Source organism: Vombatus ursinus, unplaced genomic scaffold (genome assembly GCF_900497805.2).
Source record: "Vombatus ursinus unplaced genomic scaffold, bare-nosed wombat genome assembly UNPS02014798.1, whole genome shotgun sequence".
Lineage (NCBI taxonomy): Eukaryota > Metazoa > Chordata > Mammalia > Diprotodontia > Vombatidae > Vombatus > Vombatus ursinus.
In genome coordinates, this window is record NW_020954576.1 from 46,357,842 (window position 1) to 46,379,268 (window position 21,427).

Here is a 21,427-nt window from a genome sequence, read left to right on the forward strand (position 1 = left end):
AGTGTTCAAGAAAGTTGAAAACATAAATTATTTAGGAAGGTACTCCCTATTTGATGGAATTTCTGGGAAGAATGTAAAGTAGTCTGGAAGAAATTAAATTTAGACCAACACATTATACCATATTTTGTAACAAATTCAAAATGAATATATGACTGAATAGTAAATATCATACCATAAAAAATTAAGAGGGAAACAGATTATGCGCCTTTTTCAGCTACAAGTAGGAAATTAGTTCTTTATTTTATTTTTTGTAAGTTTTTAGTTTATTTTAAACTTAAATACGAAAGAAAAAAAGAAAAAAAATTGCCATGTTCACAGCAGAACATAAGAGAGGATTCGATATAAAACAATATCCATTTCAAGAAAACCCACATAATGCTATTCATTGTTTTCAAAGCCGTCCAGCTTTTCTTTGCTTTCTTATAGGTTTTCTTTTATTCTCTGTTATGCACTTTTTACTTTATATTTCCCCCTCCTCCCAAAAAAGGCTACAATTAAGTGCAGCTATAGATACAGATATAAATATAGACAGATATAGATAACTATAAACATACACATATATACACATATACACTCATTCACAGATATGTAAGACTGTACTATCTTTATTTCCACTTATCTGTTTCTCTGAAACAGATGTTCCATGTTTTTCTAAACCAACTGGCTAATCATTTCCTACACCACAGCAATATTCCAACCTAATCACATTCTATCTAAGAGATTGTCTATGAAAGTCCCTCACTCCAATTTTCTGTATTCCTTCTATTCTTGGCTGCATAGGTTTTGTTTACACAAGAAAATTTTAATTTAAAATAACCAAAATTATCCATTTTACTCTTCAACAGTGCTCTCACCTTATAATATAGTTTAAGGTCTGATACTACTGAATCTGGTTCCTTTACATCTTTTTTTCCCCTGGTTTCTTTGAAGTTTCTGGCCTTTTGTTCTTCCAAATGAACTTTGTTATTATTTTTTCTAATTCAGTAAGATAATTTTTAAATAATTTAATTGGGATGGCATTACACAAATAGATTAGTTAGGGAAAATTGTCAAGGGAAATTAATTCTTTTTAAAATTAATTTTTAAAACTAAACATTCATTTGTTCCTCTTTTCACCTTCCCTCATTCCCTTGGGAAAAAAACAAAACTCGTGAACAAAATCCTTGTAATAAATATGCATAATCAAGGAAAGCAAATTATCATATTGGACATGTCCAAAAATGTATATTTCATTCTAAATCTTGAATCCGTATCTTTTCTGTCAGGAGATGGGTAGTATCCTTCATCACTGGTCCTCTGGAATCATAGTTGATCATTGCATTGATCAGAGTTCTTAAGTCTTCTAAAGTTGTTGGTTTTGATAATGTTGTGACAGTATAAAACATTCTCCTGGTTGTACTAATTTCATATTATACAAGTTCATAGAAGTCTCCCAGGTTTTTCTGAAACTATCCCCTTTTTTATTTGTCATACTCAATAGTACTTCATTACATTCATCTACCATAGTTCATTAAGCTATTCTCCAAACAATAGGCATCCCCTTAGTTTCTAGCTGCTATAAACATTTTTTGAACATGTAGAACCTTTCCTCATTCTTTGATCTCTTTCGGGTAAAGACCTAGTAGTGGTGATATTCCTGGGCCAAAGAGTATGGTTTAATAACTTTTGGGGCATGGTTCCAAATTGCTTTCCAGAATTGCTTAGATCAATTCACAGCTCTACTAACAGTGCATTCATGTGTCTGTTTTCCTTCAGTTCTTCCAACATTTGTTATATTTCCTTTTTGTCAACTTTGCCAATCTGATGAGTGTGGGGTATAGGAGATAATTTTTTTAACCAAACAGTGGGTAAGGGCAATTATAAAGGGTATAATAGATAATTTTGATTTTATGAAATTGAAAGGCATTTGCACAAACAAAATTAATACACATAGGATAAAAGAGGAAAGTAGCCAACTGAGAAAGAACATCAGATAAAGATTTAGTATCCTAGATATATTGACAACTAGCAGAAATATATTAGGCCAAAAGCCATTCTCCAATAAATAAGTGGTCAAAGCATATGAGCATATGGTTCTTGCATACTATTAACAACTATATAAAAATGATTCAAATCACTATTAATAAGAACTTTTGACTGTGTAGTTTTGCCTGCAGTGGACTAAACAGATATTATGATTATGGAGATTCCAGTCTTTGCAACCTTTTAAAACAAAACAAAACAAAATTGAGTTTTACCTGAAATGGCTAGTTGACTTTACCTTACATTACAAAAACAAAGACTTAGAAAATGCCTTTGGATTTGGCTAAAAGTGATGATAAGTGACTTTAGTGAGAGTAGTTCTTACGAGAAGCTTTCTGGGGCTCACTGTGAAGTGATTATCCTTAAACTTTTTTTTGGTACCAATAGGGAAGTGACCCAAGAATCTCTAAGCTTTCACTGCCACCAGGAACCACTTGATTAATAAGCCAGTTCAGAAGCCCCTTGCTGAGCAAACAATTTAATAGAATCATAAATCATAGGATCAGAAATAAAGAGTTAGATGGGACTATAAGAGGTCACCTAGACCAACACCCTTATTTTACAGATATGGAAACTGAGACTCTAGGGCCATTAAGCGATTTATCCAAGGTCATATAAGTTGTAAATAGCAAAAAGATTTGAACCCACATCCACATATATATCCACATCCATATATATACACACACATATATAAAATTTTTATGTGTATGCATATATGCATGTGCATACTCACATATGTGTGTATATGTATGTATGCATGTATGTATGTATGTATTCCACCCAAAAGGAACAAATCTAATGTCTCCCCTCCAATGTTGAAAGCAATATAGCCATAAAGGAGAATTGTTATGTGGAAATGGACTTATTCTGGGAGTTACAAGGAGGCAAATTTCAGCTGAACAAAGAACTTTCTAATAAATAAAACTACCAGCCATGAAATTGACAATCTCTCTTGTGAGATAGGGAGTTACCCATGACTGTGAGGACTAAACAGAGGCTCATTGACAGCATGTTACGAATATTCTAGGACAGATTCCTGCCTTAGTGAGCAGGCAGACTAATTCTCTAAGATCTTTCCCAATGTGATTTTATTATTTGAAATTGAACAGGCACGATTTACTAATTTTCTTACTAGTTGGACATGCTTCTAGAATTGCCAGACAACTGTGTGCCTCACCTATGTGAGCCTTCTGTGTAGGCCTGTGTTCAGAAATTTTGTATCAATGTAGCCTCAACTGCACTGGCATTACAAGGCACATAAAAATCTTGTTGTCATTGATTAGAGAAATGCAAATCAAAACAACTCTGAGGTACCACATCACACCTATCAGATTGGCAAATATGACAAAACAAGAAAAGATAAATGTTGGAGAAAATGTGGAAAAATTGGAACACTAATGCATTGTTGATGGAGTTGTGGAATGATCCAACGATTTTGGAGAGCAATTTGGAACTATGCCCAAAGGGCTATAAAAATGTGCATACCCTTTGACCCAGCAATAGCAGTTCTAGGGCTGTATCCCAAAGAGGTCATACAAATGGGAAAAGGACCCTCATGTACAAAAATATTTATAGCAGCTCTTTTTGTGGTGGCAAGGAATTGGAAATTGAGAGGATGCCCATCACCTGGGGAATGGCTGACCAAGTTGTGGTACATGAATGTAATGGAATACTATTGTGCTATAAGAAATGATGAACAGGCTGACTTCAGAAAAACCTGGAAATACTTATATGGTCTGATGCTGAGTGAAGTGAGCAGAACCAGGAGAACGATGTACGCAATAACAGCTATGTTGAACGATGACTAATATTGATGAACTTAACCCTTCCCAGCAATACAAGGATCTAAGACATCTCCAGAGGCCTTGTGATGGAAAATGCTGTCCACAAAGAAGAAAGAACTATGGAGTTTGAGTGCAGATAGAAGCATACTATTTGCTATTTTTTTCTTCTGTTGTGTTTTGTTTCCTCTTTCTGGTGGTTCCTCCTATTGGTTCTAATTCTTCCTTACAACATCACTAATGTGAAAATATGTTTAATAGGAATGTGTATGTATAGCCTATATCAGATTGCACGCCATCTTGGGTAGGGAGGTGGGGAGGGAGAGGGAGAAAAATTTAAAACTCAAAAGCTTATGGAAGTGATTGTTGATAATTCAAAATAAATTAATAAAAATTTTTTTAAAAAATCTTATTGTCACTGATTTAGAACTAGGAAGAATTTTAAAGGTCAGATAGGTCAATGCCCTCATTTTACAGATGAGAAAACTGACTCCAAAGCCAGTGCCATTTCTATCTACTATGCTTCCCTCCTATTACTGGGGGTGAGGGAAGAGGTTCTAACCAGGGTTCATATATGCTTAAAGTCCCAGATGTGTGGTTTTGGCCCAGATTAATTGCTAAACAAAGAGTATTCATATTGATACTTATCTTTTTTGTCATTGTAGCCTCCTATTTCAAGGACACTGTAGCACTGTTACCACGTGAAATATGGAGTTCAAAATTATGCAATGAGGAAGGCATATTTTTTAGAAAAGGAAATACCTTGCCTATAAAGTTGGAAATGTCAAAGTAATTTGATATTGTCAAAAATGTTGGCTGAATTGCTGCAATGTTTCTGTTTTGTAAAATAAAAGATACCTTATAAAGAAAGGCTACTTTTATAATTTTTCTGGCTAAAACCAGAAGTGTTTCCTTTCTCAGTGCTTCTCAGGCCATTTATGAGATAGTTGGATTCTCTGATAAACTACAGGGATATATGAGATGTTAATTGAGTGTGAGGAATAGAGGGATATCACGAGGGATATCTCCGTGGTGTTTTTGAGGGAACATATGCCACTTTGGTTCAAGTATTTGGTATGATAAGAATTTAGCAATTTGATGTTCTTATGGAGGAGAGGAAGGAACTTCTGAGCATTATCTTCAAGTCAACATGTCAACCGGTCAATATTAATTAAATAAGTACTTACTATATGCCAGACACTGTGCTAAGTGCCAGAGATACAATGAAAGGCAAAAACAAAAACGAAACCAGTCCCTGCATTATCCTCAAGTCAACATGTCAACAGGTCAGTATTAATTAAGTACTTACTATATGTCAATATTAATTAAGTACTTACTATATGCCAGACACTGTGCTAAGTACCAGAGATACAATGAAAGGCAAAAAAAACCAAAACCAAAACACAAAACCAGTCCCTATTCAGTCTACTAGAGGAGATAATATGTAAACAAACATGTACAAACTAGCTATATACGGAATAAGGACTGGGAGATGCTTCTTGTAGAAAGAAGGATTTTAGCTGAGACTTAAAGAAAGCCAGGGAAGTTAGGAGGCAGAGATAAGGATTTAGCCAATAAGAAGGGAGGTATACAGGAGTTGAAGTATTGCATGTACTCCAAAAGAAACTAAAATTGTCGTTTGTGTCAACCAATGATGAGTCACCAAAAGGTGGATGAGGATCATACCAATGAAAAAGACAAGAGAGTGATATAGCCAGCTTTCTAAGTGTTCCAATAAGAGTGGGATGACAGCCCTAAAATATGGACTATATTTTCTGAAGTAGTTTGTGAGTGCGTATTTAGAAGAAGGCATTAGGGAGGTCTTGACTATCACAGAGTAGATATCAGTACTATATCAATATGTGAGACTGGAGATAAGGTGTAAGGGAACTGGTCTAGCCGATAAGCATAGACTGAAAATATATTTCACGTTACACAAGTATCACCCACCCCCAAAAATTTCTTTCTATAAACATATCAGCTATGGTACATCATTGCTCCCTCCTCCCTCCCTCCCTTCCTTCCTTCCTTTTCTTTCTTTGTTTCTTTGTTTCTTTGTTTCTTTCTTTCTTTCTTATTTGGAAGGAAATAATAGTTCCTCCCTTGAGGAATATTATCTCAAGGGTCACCAGTAGAGCATTCAAACTGCTTTATCTATTGTCTTTAATTCTCAAACCATGATCATCCTTTTCTGGTTATAAATTATAGCTAATGTGTTTCTATGACACTTTTCACATATATAGCAATGTTGCAACAGCAGCAGCCTGTTTATGTCAACTTTCCTTTTCCCATTGTTCTTTGTTGCTGCTGTTCAGTTGGGTCTGGCTCTTCATGACCCCATTTGGAATTTTCTTGGCAAAGGTAGTAGTTTGCCATTTTCCTTCTCCAGTGGATTAAGGCAAACAGAGATTAAATGACTTGCCCAGGGTCACACAGCTATGTCTGAGGCTGGATTTGAACTCAGGTCTTCCTGACTCCAGATCCAGCTCTATCCACTGCACCACCTGGCAACCCCCATTGCTCCTTAGGATATCTCTAATTTTAATTCTTCTGAGGCCTTGCTTTTCTATCATTCATTATCATATAGGATTGCTGAAAGAATATTGATGTTAAGTAGATGGGATCTTGCAACACTGGCACCATAGTTCTCATTTTTAATAGATAATATTATAATGGACATATTTCACGTTACCAAAAAATTAGCAAGTCAATCTAGCTGACAAAATGGGGGGAAAGAATGGAAAATCTAGGTCACTAGATGGAGCCATAATGTTATTTTTAACATGTTAGCAGCTATTAGGGAATGAAAGTCTTCAACTACTCCGTGAGATTACCTCCCTTCTTAATATATAAGGACTAGACCTCCTATCACCTTCTCAGTTAATGCTTAACTCAATTCATTACTCAACGAGTGTTGCTTATTACACACACACCCCAGTGAAGTTAGGTCCCCTTTAGCTTTGAGGGTGTTATAGTCTTTAAAGAGTTTCAGTGAGCGGCTGGGTTGAAGATGCCTTTCCTGTTTTGTTGGTATTATGACATCACGGTTACTATGTCCTAGGAACACTCATCAGGAAGGAAGATCTCAAATGCTCTGTCAGCTTTATTATCCAGATACTTTTGAAAGCACGCAAGTGCATCACTCAGGGCTCCTCCCTGTACTCATCCACCCCAACTCCTTTAGCCACATCACTGACCCTTCACCACATAGAAAGGAGATGAAACTCATTTGTCAAGGATATAGCATAAACATGACTGTTGTGGCTACAATAAAGTCTAGTAGTTGTTTCTTGATTCTGTTGGTTTCTATTCACCTACAATCCCTAAAATATACTGGTCTGAGTTTCTCATTCCCTTTCCCCTGACTTCCCAGTGCTAACTCATAGGGAATACTTCAACATGCTAAGTCTACTGATAACTCACATTTATATAGCCCTTTAAGGTTTGCAAAGATCTTTCCTCACAACAACGCTGTGTGGTAGGTAGTGAAAGTATTATTATTATTATTCCCATTTTACATATATGGAAATTGAGAATCTGAGAAATTAAGTGACTTTTCCATGACCACACACTTAATGCCTGAGGCAGGATTTGAACCCAAGTTTCTTGATTCCAAGGCTAGCATCTAATCCACTATACCGGTGGCTTTTAATTCAAGTATCCCTGCCTGTCACATATGGACTTAGAAAACCACAAATTAACATTACATATGTTATGTTGTATTTTTATTTGTTAAACATTTCCCAATTGCATTTTAATTTGGTTTGGGCCATACTTAGGAGTTTTGTAGGTTGAATGAGACCCACTGGCTTCAAGTATAACACCTCTGCACACCATGTTTCCTCTCAATGATCAGTGATTTGATTAATATGTATATTCTCTCCACTAACAAAGCCTGAAACCCCTCCATGTAGATTGTTTTAAAAGTTTCTGTATTAGAAGTTTACCTTGAGGCTAACCTGGTGATGAGTGAAGTTCTCTGAACTTCACTTGACTAGTACTCAGACAACAGGTCTATCATCCATGGCCCAGTGGGCCAGCAACAAAGTCAGAGTTCATGGTTCATGGACAAGCTTTCCAAGAGACAAAGGTCTCCTCCACACCATGATGAAACAGCAGAAGAAGACTTTCGTGAAGGAACAAGGAGTAAATGGCAAAAAAAACCCCAAAAAACAAACAAAACAAACAGGAGGAGGAAGAGAAGGAAGAGACAGTATTAGAGTGGAAAAAGGATTGGATTTGAAGTTAAAAATCCAGTTTTGCCACTTATAACATGTGTAACTTTTGGGCAAATCATTTTACCTCTCTAGAAGTTTCTTCTTCTATAAAAACCTCGGCTTCCTTGTCTATAGAGGGAACTTGATTAAATGACCTCTAAGGTCCTTTCCAGCTCTAAATCTACTAATTTATAGCCAGGTTGAGTCAGCCCTTGGATAATCTGGTAAGTGTGATCTAAGCTTGAAGGAGCATTTTATGGCTCCCACATTCCTGGGAATAGTAGACTTTAAGACCCAGAGCTGGATGGGTAAATTCTCTGGCCCTCTCTAGAGTGGTTTATTCCTGATGCTAAGAATCAATCCACAGTAGGAGACAAGTGAGTTGCTAAACTGGTTGCCAACCCATTTTGATTTTATCCCTCCTATTTATTGCCACATACCACAAATGCCTAAAAGGATATCCAAATAATAGGGTGCCGGAGTGCTCTCTCCCCTTGGAGCCTCCCATGTCTGGAGAGCTATGCAGATAAACAGAGTACTTCAAAGCCATGAACACTTTCTCATAAATGTTCCACACCTATCAGCATAGGCGCTCTGTAATCAGAGGACCTAGGTTCAAATCTTACCTCTAACACTACAAGTATAATCTTGGACAAGTCACTTGTAACCCCTATGGGCCTCAGTTTACTGGCCTGCAAAATGACAAGTTGGATTAGATGACTTCTGGATTCTCTTGTAGCTCTGAACCTATGATCTTTTGAATCTCTTGGAGAGCTCTCATTCTTGTCAGGGAAAAAAATGGGGATGGTTGTCATCTAGACAGAGTCTAATCCAAGGGTCTCCCCAACCTTGGGCTCAATTAAAATGCATATATTAAGTACCTACTGTACTATGTGCTAGGCACTGTACTAAGTGAGGAGGATATGAAGCCAAAATGAAACAGCACTTGTCCTCAAGGATTCTGTATTCTATGGGAGGAGACAGTGTGTGTGTGTGTACATATACAGAGAGGGAGAGAGAGAATAAATAAAAATAAATGTATGGTAGTTTGGGGAGGAAGGATGCTAACAGTTGAGGGGGAGGGTAGATCAAGAAGAGCTGCATGTAGAACACCATATTTAAGATGCATCTTGAAGGAAGTAAGGATTCTATGCTGTAGAAGTGAGGCGGAAATGTGTTTTGTTCCTCTATCCTCCTTGCAAATGAGACGGTGATACAAAGTCACAGAAATGGGAGATTGCATTGTGAGGAACAAAGCTAGGCTGTCTAGACCACAAAACTGAAGAGAGTGATATGTAACAAGGCTGAAAAAGGTAGGGTTGGGTCAGGTGTTGGCAAACTTTAAAAACCAAACAGAGAAGTTTATATTTGATCATAGAGGCAAGAGGAAGGAACTGGAATTTATCAAGTAGAAGAGACTATGGTCAGATCTATACTTAAGAAAAATCACTTTGATAGCTGTGTAGGGTATGGATTGGAGTGGGAGAAACTTGATGCTGAAGAACCAGGTAGGAGGCCATTGCAACAGTTCAGGCAAGAAGTGATAAGGGTCTGAACGTGATAGTTAAGTGAGCAGTGAGGAGGGAACAGGTGCTAGAGGAGGTGTAGAAGTAGAAACTGCAAAAATTTGGTAACTGTTTGGCCAAGTGGGGTAAGAGAGAGTGAAGAGTTGAGAATGACAATGAGGGTGCAAAGCAGGGAGAGTGGACAAATGGTGGTCTCCTTAATAGAAACAAGAAAACGCAGAAGAGGAGCAGAATGGAGGGCAAGAATAATGAGTTCTGTTCTAAACATGAAGAGTTTGACACATCTATGGGACACTTAATTTGAAACGTCCAATAGGCAGTTGGTTTTGTGGGAATGGAGTTCAGGGGAGAGATTGGTGCTGGATTTATAGATCTGGGAGTCATTAGCACAGATGTGATCATTAAACCCATGGAAACTCACAAGGTCACCAAGAGAGAGTATAAAAAGAGAAGGCTGTGTACAGAGCCTTGGGGTACATGCACATTTAGGGGGGCATGAAATGCATGATGAGCCAACAAAGTAGACTGAGGAGTGATCAAACAAATAGAAGAAGGAGAAGAGAGTAATAATAACAAAAACCCTCAGGGAAGAGAAAGGATACTCAACAGTGTCAAATACTGCAGAGAGGTCAAGAAGGAAGAGAACTAAGAAAAGATCATCAATTTGGCAGTTGGGTAACAATATGGCAAATAAGTAACTTTGGACACACCTCTTTCAGTTGAGTGATGACGTCAGAAGCAAAATTGCAAAGGATTGGAATGTGAGCAGAGAGGAAGTAAAGGTCGTGGGTTTACATAGCATTTTTTCCAGGAGAGTAGATACAGAAAGATAACTTGGAAGGGTCTAGTGAGGGTTTTTTTTTTTTTAAGAATGGGGGCGGGGGTTGGGCTTGTTTGTGGGCAGCAGGGAAGAGAAAAATAGGGAAAGTTTGAAAATTGGAGAGAGAACAGGAAAACTAGAGGAGAGGGGGTCAGCCTTAGTGAGAGAGCCTGCCACATTATTGCAAATTGGAGTAAAGGAGGAGAGCATAGGAGGTGATGTCCAGGGGTTTTGAGATGAAGAGAAGGGGTTCTGGGGGAGGAAAGAAAATTCAGAGCATCTTCTCTGAGCTATGTGTGGATTGGGGATGGGGAGGTGAGAGGGAAGAGGTTGAAGATGTGGGGAAAATGCTTGGTAGGGAAAATTAGTACTACTATTTTGTCCCATTGTAACAGGTGAAATTTTAGTTTTTAATGTAGGACGTTTCCCTATCCATCTCTTTCACCTTTCCTCCAGTCCAGACGAGAAGGAGGTCCTAGGTAGGAAGTTAACACATAACCTACCAACAGGTAAGCTCCCTTTGTAATAAAGGCAATTTCCATTACACTCAGTTCAGTGCTACAACTATCAGTTTAATGGTGCTCCTCCTCCAAGACTTTCCTCTTCAAAGCGTTCCCTAATTGGTTTCCAGAGATGGGTTGGTAATGAGATGATTGGTCAATTCCATGAAAGCCTGCCCTGCCCCCATCCTTCTCTTGCCTTCCTCAGGGTAACAGCTGGAATGAGAAATTGGGAGAGAAGATTGGGATTGGCTGTAAGTCAGAGGCAGGGTGGGGTGAGGCGGGACAGATGAAGCATTTACCTGTCTAGGTAAGTCAGGAAGAGGTCAAAAGAAGTAGGAAACTGTAGGAGGCAGGACAATTGTTCTCTGTCTCCGTCTTTGCCCTTTGGATAAAAGGGCTATTCTATTCTTTTCTACTCTTCTGACCATCCACCCAGTAAAGGTGAGTTTATCACTGGTTAATTCTTGTTTACTCAGTTGCTAGAAGAGGGTCTTCAGATGTAGGAAATCTGGACTTGTAAGTCCCTGGTGTCTCTCTTTTCCCAGTCAGACTCCAAATGAGAAGTCAAAGACTTTCTTTGCCTTATTATTCTGAATTTGGGACCTGGAATTGGGGTAGGATTTGTTTTGGGGATCTGGGCCAGGACATATATCTTCTGATTGTTCCTGTGTTGGGGCTTGGGGGAAGCAAGCAAACTTTCTGTGAAAGTTAGGGAGCAATGAACAGATATTGAAACTTCCTTCTATGAACAGTTGAACTAAGGCAGTGATCAGTGGAGGAGGAAGCAGGAGAATTTTCCTAGCAGACCGAAGTACCACCCTCCAGGGTGTACCATGGTAGATATTTAACTTGGGGCTCTTTTCCCTCTTTATGACTTAATGGGGTGATGTTTATTTAAACGAGGGGTGCAGCAGGGATGAGTGTGTGCATGTAAGTGGGTGTGGCTCTGATTCTGGAGCTCCCTGGGTGTTGTGAGTGGCATGTGAGCAGTGTAAGGAGGGTATGTATTGGGGGTAATGGCAGAGAATGTGTGTGAGCACATGTTGGCTTAACAGGGGTCTAACAAGGTGCTCTAAAAATTCCTTCAGTAATGATGGTCCCTCCTTCCCATAGATGCAAATCTAGGCTTGTTCAGGTGCAACTCCGTGCTTTGGTCCAACTGTCATGAATGGTGATAAGATACAACAGAAAATTCCTGGATCAATAGGACCCTGCTGCACTTTGGGAGGGGAGGGGAAGGGACAAAAGTATTACCCTGGCAGTTGTAGCAAAAATCTTCCTTGGGTCTTGTCTAAATGGGGGTTCCTCTTACTTTCTCAGCCCTGAGAGATCAGGCTCTGATCCCTGTAGGGTAGTGTTTGTGGTAGAAGCCCACCAAGGCTCAGGCAGGTTTGATTTTTTTCTCGTCTCCCCGTCTATTCTTCTATCCTCAATTGTCTAGCTGGAGGCTATGTGCAAAGCAGATTTCAGTGTACAAGGAAGGATTTAAAGGTTGGAGTCTCCAGTTATGTAGTATGCATGTTAAGGTCCCTTTGCTTCTCTATGTGTCTGTCAGGGGGTGGGGGAGACATCAAACGTGGACTTTTAAGGTAGTCCTGCCATGGACACTCCTTTTAGCTCCATTGTGGATCACAGTTCTCACTGCCCTGGGCAGGTAACCCCTTTCACTCACCTGCTAAGGCTCCACCCTTGAGCTACCCTTCATACTTGGCAGGGGACTGATCACTAACAATAACAATGTGTAGTGCTTGACAAAGGTCTCTCTATCTAGCAAGAGATTCCTCCTACCAGCCTCTTCCTCCCCCCTCTCTCCTCCCCTATAAGGATTTTAAAAGTAGGTTATGACTTTGCCTAAACATACAACCCTACACATTCAAATGCATAAACAGACACAAGTACATATGCACCCCTTCCCTGGTTATTTGGGTTATCCCAAATTCCCTTACCTGGAGCTGATTTCTGGGCAACAGGAAATAGAGGAATAGAGGCATCTGGTTTGTGAGCACCTGACAAGTTGTTCTTGGTGAGTGGGGAGGGTGGCTGTCTCTTGGAGTATATTAGAACAATATGCTGGTGGTGAAGGGGAAGTTGATGAACAACTAATACCATGGGTATGTGGTATATTATAGAAGAGTCTGATAATCAGGGTATTTTTTTCTGGAAGCAGAGGGGTTAGGAAATGCTTCCTGTAGAAGGCAGGATTTTGGATGGAACTTGAAGGAAGCCAGGAAATAAGAGTTGAAGAGGGACAGAGAGCATTCTGCCCTCTAAAGTCCTAGGACTGGAATGGAACTATTTCTCCTTTCCCCTCTTGAGATGCCTGTGCTCCATATGCCAAATATTTATTGACTTTCCCCTAAGCCTTGGCTGGTACAAGTACAGTGGTTAATATTTAATGTTCCTTTGGAGTGGCTACAGATTCTATAGAGCTTTTAACCCTGTAAGCAACATGGCATAGTGGATGAGAGCTAGTCTCAGAGTTAGAAATACCAGGGTTCGAGACCAGCCTTGGCCACATGCTGCTGGTGTGACTCTGGGCAAGTCACAGTCTCTCAGTGTTCTAGGAAGCTGTCTAAGGCCATAAGCTGCAGAGAAAGCACAGATCTGTGTGCCTTCTTTGGTAGAGGAAGTTCCTCACCAAGTGCTCTGTATACTCATGAAATCTCAGGTGCAGTCAAACCCCAACCACCACCCCAAATATCAAAAACAAAACAAAAAAAAAGCAAAAGTAAAAAGCAAAAACAAAAAAACCCCAACCTGCTCTCCTCTAAGTCTACCAGGGCAGCCAGGGGTTAAAAAATACCACCTGCATGAGCTTTTTTCACTGGAAGTGTTTAGATTGTTTCTTGGGCCCCTTATCAAGCAAGAATGCCTCCAGTTTCGAGAATTCCTGTGAACCAGCCTCCTAGTTTCAGGGTTGTAAATCCATCCAGCAGAAGTAGGGCACCTCAGCCAAGGTGGGTCAGAGAGGGAGGAGGGAGGGGGCACTGTTTCATAAAAGCCTTCTCAATGTCCGAGGGATGAGGGAGGGTTGACTAGAAACACCTTAGAGTTCAATCAGGTTTAGGTTCATCCTTTTGGCATGTGTGGGACATAAGGAGTAAGAGAAAGACTATGACCTTGGTGAAGGTGGTATCTTCTGGTTTACTTCTTGAGGACCCCCTCCCCATTTCTTGGGCATAAATTTGACTTCAGGCAAGAAACGAGACCAGGTTACATTCTAGGATCTGTCCCAGGACTGAGACTCTAAAAGCAGAGGGGACCTTTGTCCACGGGTCTTTGACATCCATTGGTGTGCATGACAGAGGGCATAGATACTGAGAAAAGGTCAATTTTGAGAAAGGTACCTCTGTGGAAGCAGTGAGTCAGGTCCTATGTGACTGAATTTTAGAGGACAGAATGGTAGAAACAGTGAATCCTCCACCATACTCTGAGATACAGTGATGCTGGCCTCCTTCCCGTTCCTCAGAATAAGATACTGCATTTCTCGCTCCAGACATTTTCACTCGATGTTCCTCATTTCCAGAATGCCCTCCCTCCTCATTTCTTGTTTCCTGGCTTCCCTTGATTTGTTCAAGTTCCATCTAAAATCCTGCCTTCTATAGGAAGCCTTTCCCATTTCTCATAATTCTACTGCCTTTCTTCTGTTGGTCATTTCCAATTTGTACATAATTGTTTGCATTTTGTTTCACCCACTAAACTGAGCTCCTTGAGGGTAGGGAATGCTTTTTGCCTTTTTATTTGTAACCTCAGCACTTAGTATAGTGCCTGGCACAAATTAACCACTTAAAACATGCATATTTATTGATTGAATGCCCTTAGCGACTTGGCTTTTTGTATCTGGTGAGAGAAGGCTCTTTGTCTGGGTTTGTGCCATGCCAAAAAAAAAAAAAGGAGGAATAGTTGAAATGACCTTTTGATCTGTTATAGATGCTTTGTATGTGTTTCACTGGAAACCTTCCATCTTGATTCAAGAAATGCAGTCTAATACTAGCAACTATCCAAAGTCATACAATTATTAAATGTTAAAATGGAAAAGACCTTAGGAGGTAATTTATTCTCACCAGTTCTTTGTGCCTCAGTTTCCACATCTGTAAATGAAGAAATGTGACTTGCCCAAGGTCACACAACTGGTTAGTGAACTAACGCTCTTAACTTCTAGCTCCTGCCTTCTCTGCAGTGCTCTATGATGCCACTATTTTACAGGGGAGGATATTGAAGCCAAGTGTAGCTTATTACCCAGTTCACTGAGCCATGTTAGTTCTCTTTTATTTATTTGTGTTGTTGTTCAGTTGTTTTTAATCATGTCTAACTCTTTGTGACGCCATTTGGGGTTTTCTTGACAAAGATACTGGAGTGAATTGTCATTTTCTTCTCCAGCTCATTTTACAGATGAGGTAAGTGAGGCAAGCAGGGTTAAGTGACTTGCCTAGGGTCACATAGCTAGTAAGCATGTGAGGCTGGATTTGAACTTGGGAAGAGGAGTCTTCCTGACTGAAACTGGAATCTGAGGCCTCCATTGAGTCACCTTTATTTATAGTATATTCTAAAGACATAAGAAAGATGTGAAAAATAAGCTTGCCAGCAGAAAGGGTCCAAGTTTCTGACTAGTAAGAATCTCCTGGCAGTTCAGGCTGGGACTCTGGAATGGACACTTGTGGAATTCTCTCCACAGACATTTACTGAGCACTTACTTACCACACTAAATGCTGTCCTAGAGACAGTATATTGTAGGGAAGAGAGTCTTAGATTTGGGATCAGAAGACCTGGATTCAAAGCCCAGATTTCCTGACTCCCTGTGCTCTCTTGGATAGAGCACTTCATGCACCTCAACTATGCATCAGTTTACATATTTGTAGAGTAAAGGGATTGAAGCAGGTGATCTCCAAGGTCCACTCCAAATACCTTGATATTTGATTATGGTTTTTGTTAAAATTAATTCAACATGCATTTATTAAGTATCCACTACTCTATATGAAGGGACAGCTAGGTAGCACAATATAGGTAACACAGATATGGTGCTGAGCCTGAATGAGATAGAAAGACTTATTTCTCTGATTTCAAATGTGGCCTCAGACACTTGCTAGCTGTGTGACCCTGGATAAGTCACTGTACTCTGTTTGCCTCAGTTTCCTCATCTGTCAAATGAGCTGGAGAAGGAAATGGCAAACCACTACAGTGTCTTTACCAAGAAAACCACCAAATAGGGTCATGAAAAGTACATGACTGAAAAACAACTGAGCAACAATAAATAGATATGAAAAGGACTGTGCTCTTGATACAAGGACAAAAATAAACCAATCCCTTTCCTCAAAGTGCTTATATTCTCCAGACAGGGATACAGCATGTAAACATACAAGGTCATTGGAGAACAGAGAAGGACACTGGCAGTTTTGGCAATGGGTTTGAAATTCATTTCCTGGGGGAGGCTGGCTTGGTGTGGGGAAAAGGGTAGGGGCCTGTTTAGCTTCACTTCTGAAAGGCGTGACCAGCCTCACCACTGAATTCCATCCTCTCCTGCTGCTTCTTTCATGTTCCTATTTCCCTAAACCACATGGCTGCCAGCTTCTGCTTGATGAAGTCTCCAGGTGGTGAGCAACTGTTTTCTTGGTCCATGTTTACACCTCCAATTCCAGTTTCAACTCCTCCTCAGTGCAGTATTGGCCTCGGACTTTTTCACTGATACCTGAGGTCCACCCTCGCCCCTGTCCCCCCACCCTGACAGGTCCAGGAACCTCATGTGTTTCAGAGATGCCTGGCCAGTGCTCTTCACCCCACCCTGCCCCACCTAATGTCAAATACCTCCTCCCAGGCAGGATAGGGCCTTGTGCTTACCAGCTCTGTGTGACTTGTAAGCTGACTCACTTTGCTTAGCCCAAACTTGACTTTGGCACTGGCAACTGAACTTGGCAGGTGTTCCCTCCAGTCCCCAAGGCCGACTTTTCAAAGTAGAACCCATCCCCCCCCCCAAATTTACTAAGAGTTTTGGTGGGTGGCAGGAAAAGAGAAATGATAGGTATAGGATTTTATGCCCCCCGCCCCAGCCCATTACAGTCAGGAGTTAAAGCACTGAATTGAGTCCCCATCCCACCTTGGCCCCAATGTTGCTGTGTGACCTTGAACAGATCACTTAGCCTCTGTTAGTTCTCAGCTTTTGGTATTATAGGAAGGTCACCTCAATCTCCCTATAGTTGGCTGGGTTGTTTGCCTATGTGAAAGGAAATCCTTTGAGAAGAAAGGTGCCATTTTAGCTCTAATGTGATAATAATGATGATGATAGCTCACATTTGTATGGTGCTTTGAGGTTTGAAAAGTGCTTTCGACACATGTTAAATCTGTTTGCTGCTCATGGGAACCCTGTGAGGTAGCTGCTATCATTACCTCTGCTCCACTGATGAGGAAAACCACTCAAAGTCATGCAATTAGTATCTGTTGGGCAAATGAAAATAAGGGATGGGGTGAAACAGGCAAAGGGTTTGCTTTGTTACCCACTAAAGCTCCAAAGGCTAGGGCAGTGCAAGATGTCTGTCTTGTATTCATTCTTTAAAGTCATCACTCTTATACCAGCATATTTCTTTCGTATTCCCTAACCACTCCAGTCTCCTCTGTAACTTCCTTCAGCAACCAACAGCATGAAGTCCAAAAAGAAAGGGTACCTCCCTAACAAAAGGAATTTAGGTCAAGCTTTCTGATGGGAAAGAATGAAACATGATAAATGTAATGAAGGCAATGAAACCTTTTTTTTGTTTAATGCCCAGAGAAGAAAGATTTGGGGGTGGGGTGTGAGTGATAGCTGTCTTCATATATTTCCTGTAGAAGAAGGATGGAACTGATTCTGCTTGTCCCAGGGAGCAGAGCTAGGCACAATAGGGGGAAGCTACAGAGAGCCAGATTTTGGCTTTTTGTAAGGGAAAACTTGGCCTAAATTGAATGGGCTATTTTGGGAGGAAGTGTCCTTGGAACGGAGGCCAGATGACCACTTGTCAGGCCTGCGACTCAAGGAATTCCTGTTCAAGTAATGGGTGGATTTAGATAACTTCTGAGGTCTTCTTCCAGCTCTTGAGCTTCTGTGATTCTGAATGGGTCTGCCTCTCTACCACTGCCTCCTGCTTCCACAGAGGCAAATGTCCAAGTTCCTCTTGTGGATCCCCTTCTAATTCTTTGCTTGGTGACTCCAGAAACCATGCCACATGGCTGAGGCACAGGTCAGAGGCCTTGGTTCAAAGTGGATGATTCTTCTCTCTTTTCAGGCCAGGCCTGGGACATTCTCCGCTTCCCTTCACTTCCCCCTCTGGGAGCCCCTTTCACCGCCTCCTGTGTCTTGTTTCGGGTGATGCCTGAAAGGGAGCTGTGGCCAGTGGGCCCCGGCACAGAACCCGTGACCCGCGTTGGCAGCTGTGACAGCATGACGAGCACCAACTCCACTCACTCGGGATTTGTACGTACGGCCTCCCCCAACCCTCCCCATCCCTGCCCTGGCTCCCTCAGCGCCATCTCCACATGGCTACCCTGTAACCATTCCTGCCTCTGCTCTGTCATCCTCATCCTTGCCCTCTGTGCTTTTTCCTTTGGTGTTCTGTGCTGGGGAGTTAATCATGCCACCATGCTTTCTTCTTCAGTTCACCTTTTATTTGGTAGAAAACAGGGCAGTACAGCCTTAGAGGGAAGTGGGATAGATTGGGGTAAATGAGGCAAGCCTTTGTTTCCCTTCCTTTTATTTAGCAGTGGGAGAGGAAACATCACTTAGTTATAGGACATTAGAATTATATGGGACTTAGAGAAATAACAATAATAATTATTATTATATCAAACAATAGCACTTTAAGGTTGGCAAAATCTTTAATATGTTATTTCATATGATGTATACAACACTCTCATGAGATAGATACAATGATTATCCCCATTTTACAGTTAAGAAATGTGAGGCAGACATAGGTTAAGTGACTTGCGCAGGGTCACACAACAAGTAATTGCCTAAGGCAGGATTCAAACTCGGTCTTCCTGACTCCAAGTCCAACACTCTATCCACTGTACCACCTAGTGGTTTAGTCCAACCTTTTCATTACTTGAATTAATTGAAGTTAAATAACTCACCCAAGATCACACAGCTAGTGAGAGTCAGAGCCGGGACTAGAAGGCAAGTTTTCTGACTCCCAGTCAAGTGCTTTCTGCACTAGGTTAGGCTCCCCATACCTCTAAAAATTCTGCCTAGAGACTCTGGGTTCTTCTAGCTTTCTTGAAGCCTTCCCACTGTGTGGAAACTTGAAGTCAGCTTTCAGAAGCTCAGATGCACCTGGGGAATCCTGCAATGAGAGGTCTATTCTTAGTAGAATCCAAGCTGAGCTAGACTATCTGTAGGAGACCCAAAGTCTGTCTAATGAAGACACTGCTGGCAATCCACCACCACTGGAAAGTTTTCTAGCAAAGCACCTGGATTATGGAAGGGTGAAAGTCTTGTGTCTCTTTGTAGCCTGGAGAATTTAGATTATACCTTTGAAAGAACTTCCTAGCGGAGAAGGTAGAAAGAAAGAAAGAAAGAACCTGGACTGGGTGACCAAGGGTAGCTGTCAAATCTCATTCCCTGAGAGCCTTTGTCCTTCTTCCAGAGACAGTGGAGTTCTGGAATGTAGAGAAGACACGATCTCTTCACCTTCCTTCCATACCAAAGATTCTTGTGTCCTTTGCAAGAATTACTTTTCGGTATCTCTAGATGTAAAAGATAGGCAGCTAGGTGGCTCAGTGTATAGAGCACTGGGCCTGGAGTCAGAAAGACCTGAGTTCAAATCTGACCTCAGACACTTACTAGCTGTGTGACCGTTGGCAAGTCATTGTCCCTGTTTGCCTCAGTTTCCTCATAGTAAAATGAGCTGGAGAAGGAAATGGTAAACCACTCCAGTATCTTTGCTAAGAAAACCCCAAATGGGGTCATGAAGAGTCAGACATGACTGAAAACAAGTGAACAAGGTGTAAAAGAAGTGAGTCACAAGTAGAGCATGTAAATTCTCAGTAACCCCCAAAATAAATGCTCAAATGCATCAAAGAGAGAAGCGAAAATAAGCTTAACGACAGCATTCTTCTATGGACCCTGCTATGTTTTGTATGTTTTGTTTTTTAAAATATATCTGAAAGGGGTTATTGAATCTTAATGATGGAAGGGACTTTAGAGACTGTTTGGTTCAATTCCCAGTGAGACCCATGAGGATAATTTTCTAGTTTAATTTTGTCTGTATAATAAATTAGGAAAAAATAGCTCACACACGCACATCTCCCAGAGCAGATAATCCCAAGTAATGTCTAGTTGGTCATAGAACATATTTTGAGGAGGGAGAAGGATTACAGCAGGTGAATCTTTTTACTTCTGTTTTGTTGAAGAGAGAAACCATGGTGTAATGGTGTATAGAGAGCTCACTTTGGAGCTAGGATGACCTAGCCTCAAATGGTACCTCTGATGTACCACCTGTGTAACTTGAGCAAATCACTTAACCTTGGTGCCCTGGGCAACTCTCTGAGACTTACAAATTGCTGAAAAGGTGCTGACCTACATTGGTAGAGGGAGTTCCTTGCCTGGGAGTTTCCTATATCTGTGCAGTCGCAGGTCCAGCCCCTATCCTTAACCCTTTCTTGAAGTTAGTATGAATGAGCAAGAATGGACATAGCAGGAAGTGGTCCCAGAATTCATTGAATCTCTGAATTCCTTCATTTCTAACTGACTAAACATCGGCCAAAGTGAATTATCCACCAGGCAGATAATTGAGAGTTGGTCCATCCTTGGCATGAAAGGAGATGCCTTTTCTTTTTGGACTTCATGCTGTTGGTTGTTGAAAGAAGTTAGGAGACTGAAGTGGTTAGGGGCCTACAGACTATATTTGGGTGAGCTAGCAGCCCATTATAACTTGTACCCCAACATTAACTTTTCTACCAACCCACAAGGAGCTGTAGGAAGAGCCAAGAGAGTTAGCAAATTCTGTACATTCTTTAATATTGAAGGGTAGGTGGATAGATGGAAGAAACTGCCCCTCCCACCCCACCAGGGGATTGTTGGTGCCTGGCCTCAAGGCCACCCTGCTCTGTAGTTTTCAGGTGTCTTCAGGCTTTGGTGGGAGAAGAAGGAGTAATTAAGAGTGTTCTATGGTTTGCAAAGCACTTTACAAATATTTCATTTTATCTTCTCAAGAACCGTAGGAACCTTCCTTTTACAGATGAGGAAACTGAAACAGACATAGGTTAAATGACTTGCCCAGGGTCACACAGCTAGTAAGTGTCTGAGGCTGGGTTTGAACTTGGGTCTTCATGACTCCAGGTCCTGCTTTCTAACCACTGACTTAATTACAACTGTTAGGGAACTGATGCCCAGGTCTCCTGTTATTATTCTTCCACTTGGCCCTACTGTTACTTACTTCCAAATACCCCCAAGTGCTTTTTGTCTCTAGTCAAATTTCACTCATGTCTGGAGTCCCCACTTTGTGAATTATCACTGAAATATTGTCCAGTTTGGGAGAGATAGGTGGTACAGTGGATAGAACGCTGAGTCTGGAGTCAAGAAGACCTGAATTCAAAT

General features: G+C 40.8%; 1 protein-coding gene across 3 annotated transcripts in view; it reads left to right on the top strand.

Moving 5' to 3' along the window:
• CUNH1orf116 (chromosome unknown C1orf116 homolog) overlaps window positions 1-21,427 on the top strand; it is a 40,498-nt gene that overhangs the window by 11,995 nt on the left and 7,076 nt on the right. The window contains exons 1-2 of one of the 3 annotated variants that reach the window (XM_027870717.1): window positions 11,173-11,310; window positions 18,120-18,307. In XM_027870717.1, the coding sequence (XP_027726518.1) occupies window positions 18,203-18,307 (105 nt within the window). In that variant the 5' untranslated portion in view covers window positions 11,173-11,310; window positions 18,120-18,202. Of the gene's footprint in view, window positions 1-11,172; window positions 11,311-18,119; window positions 18,308-21,427 lie in introns of those variants that run through there. The other 2 variants (XM_027870716.1, XM_027870718.1) reach the window with 2 other exon arrangements.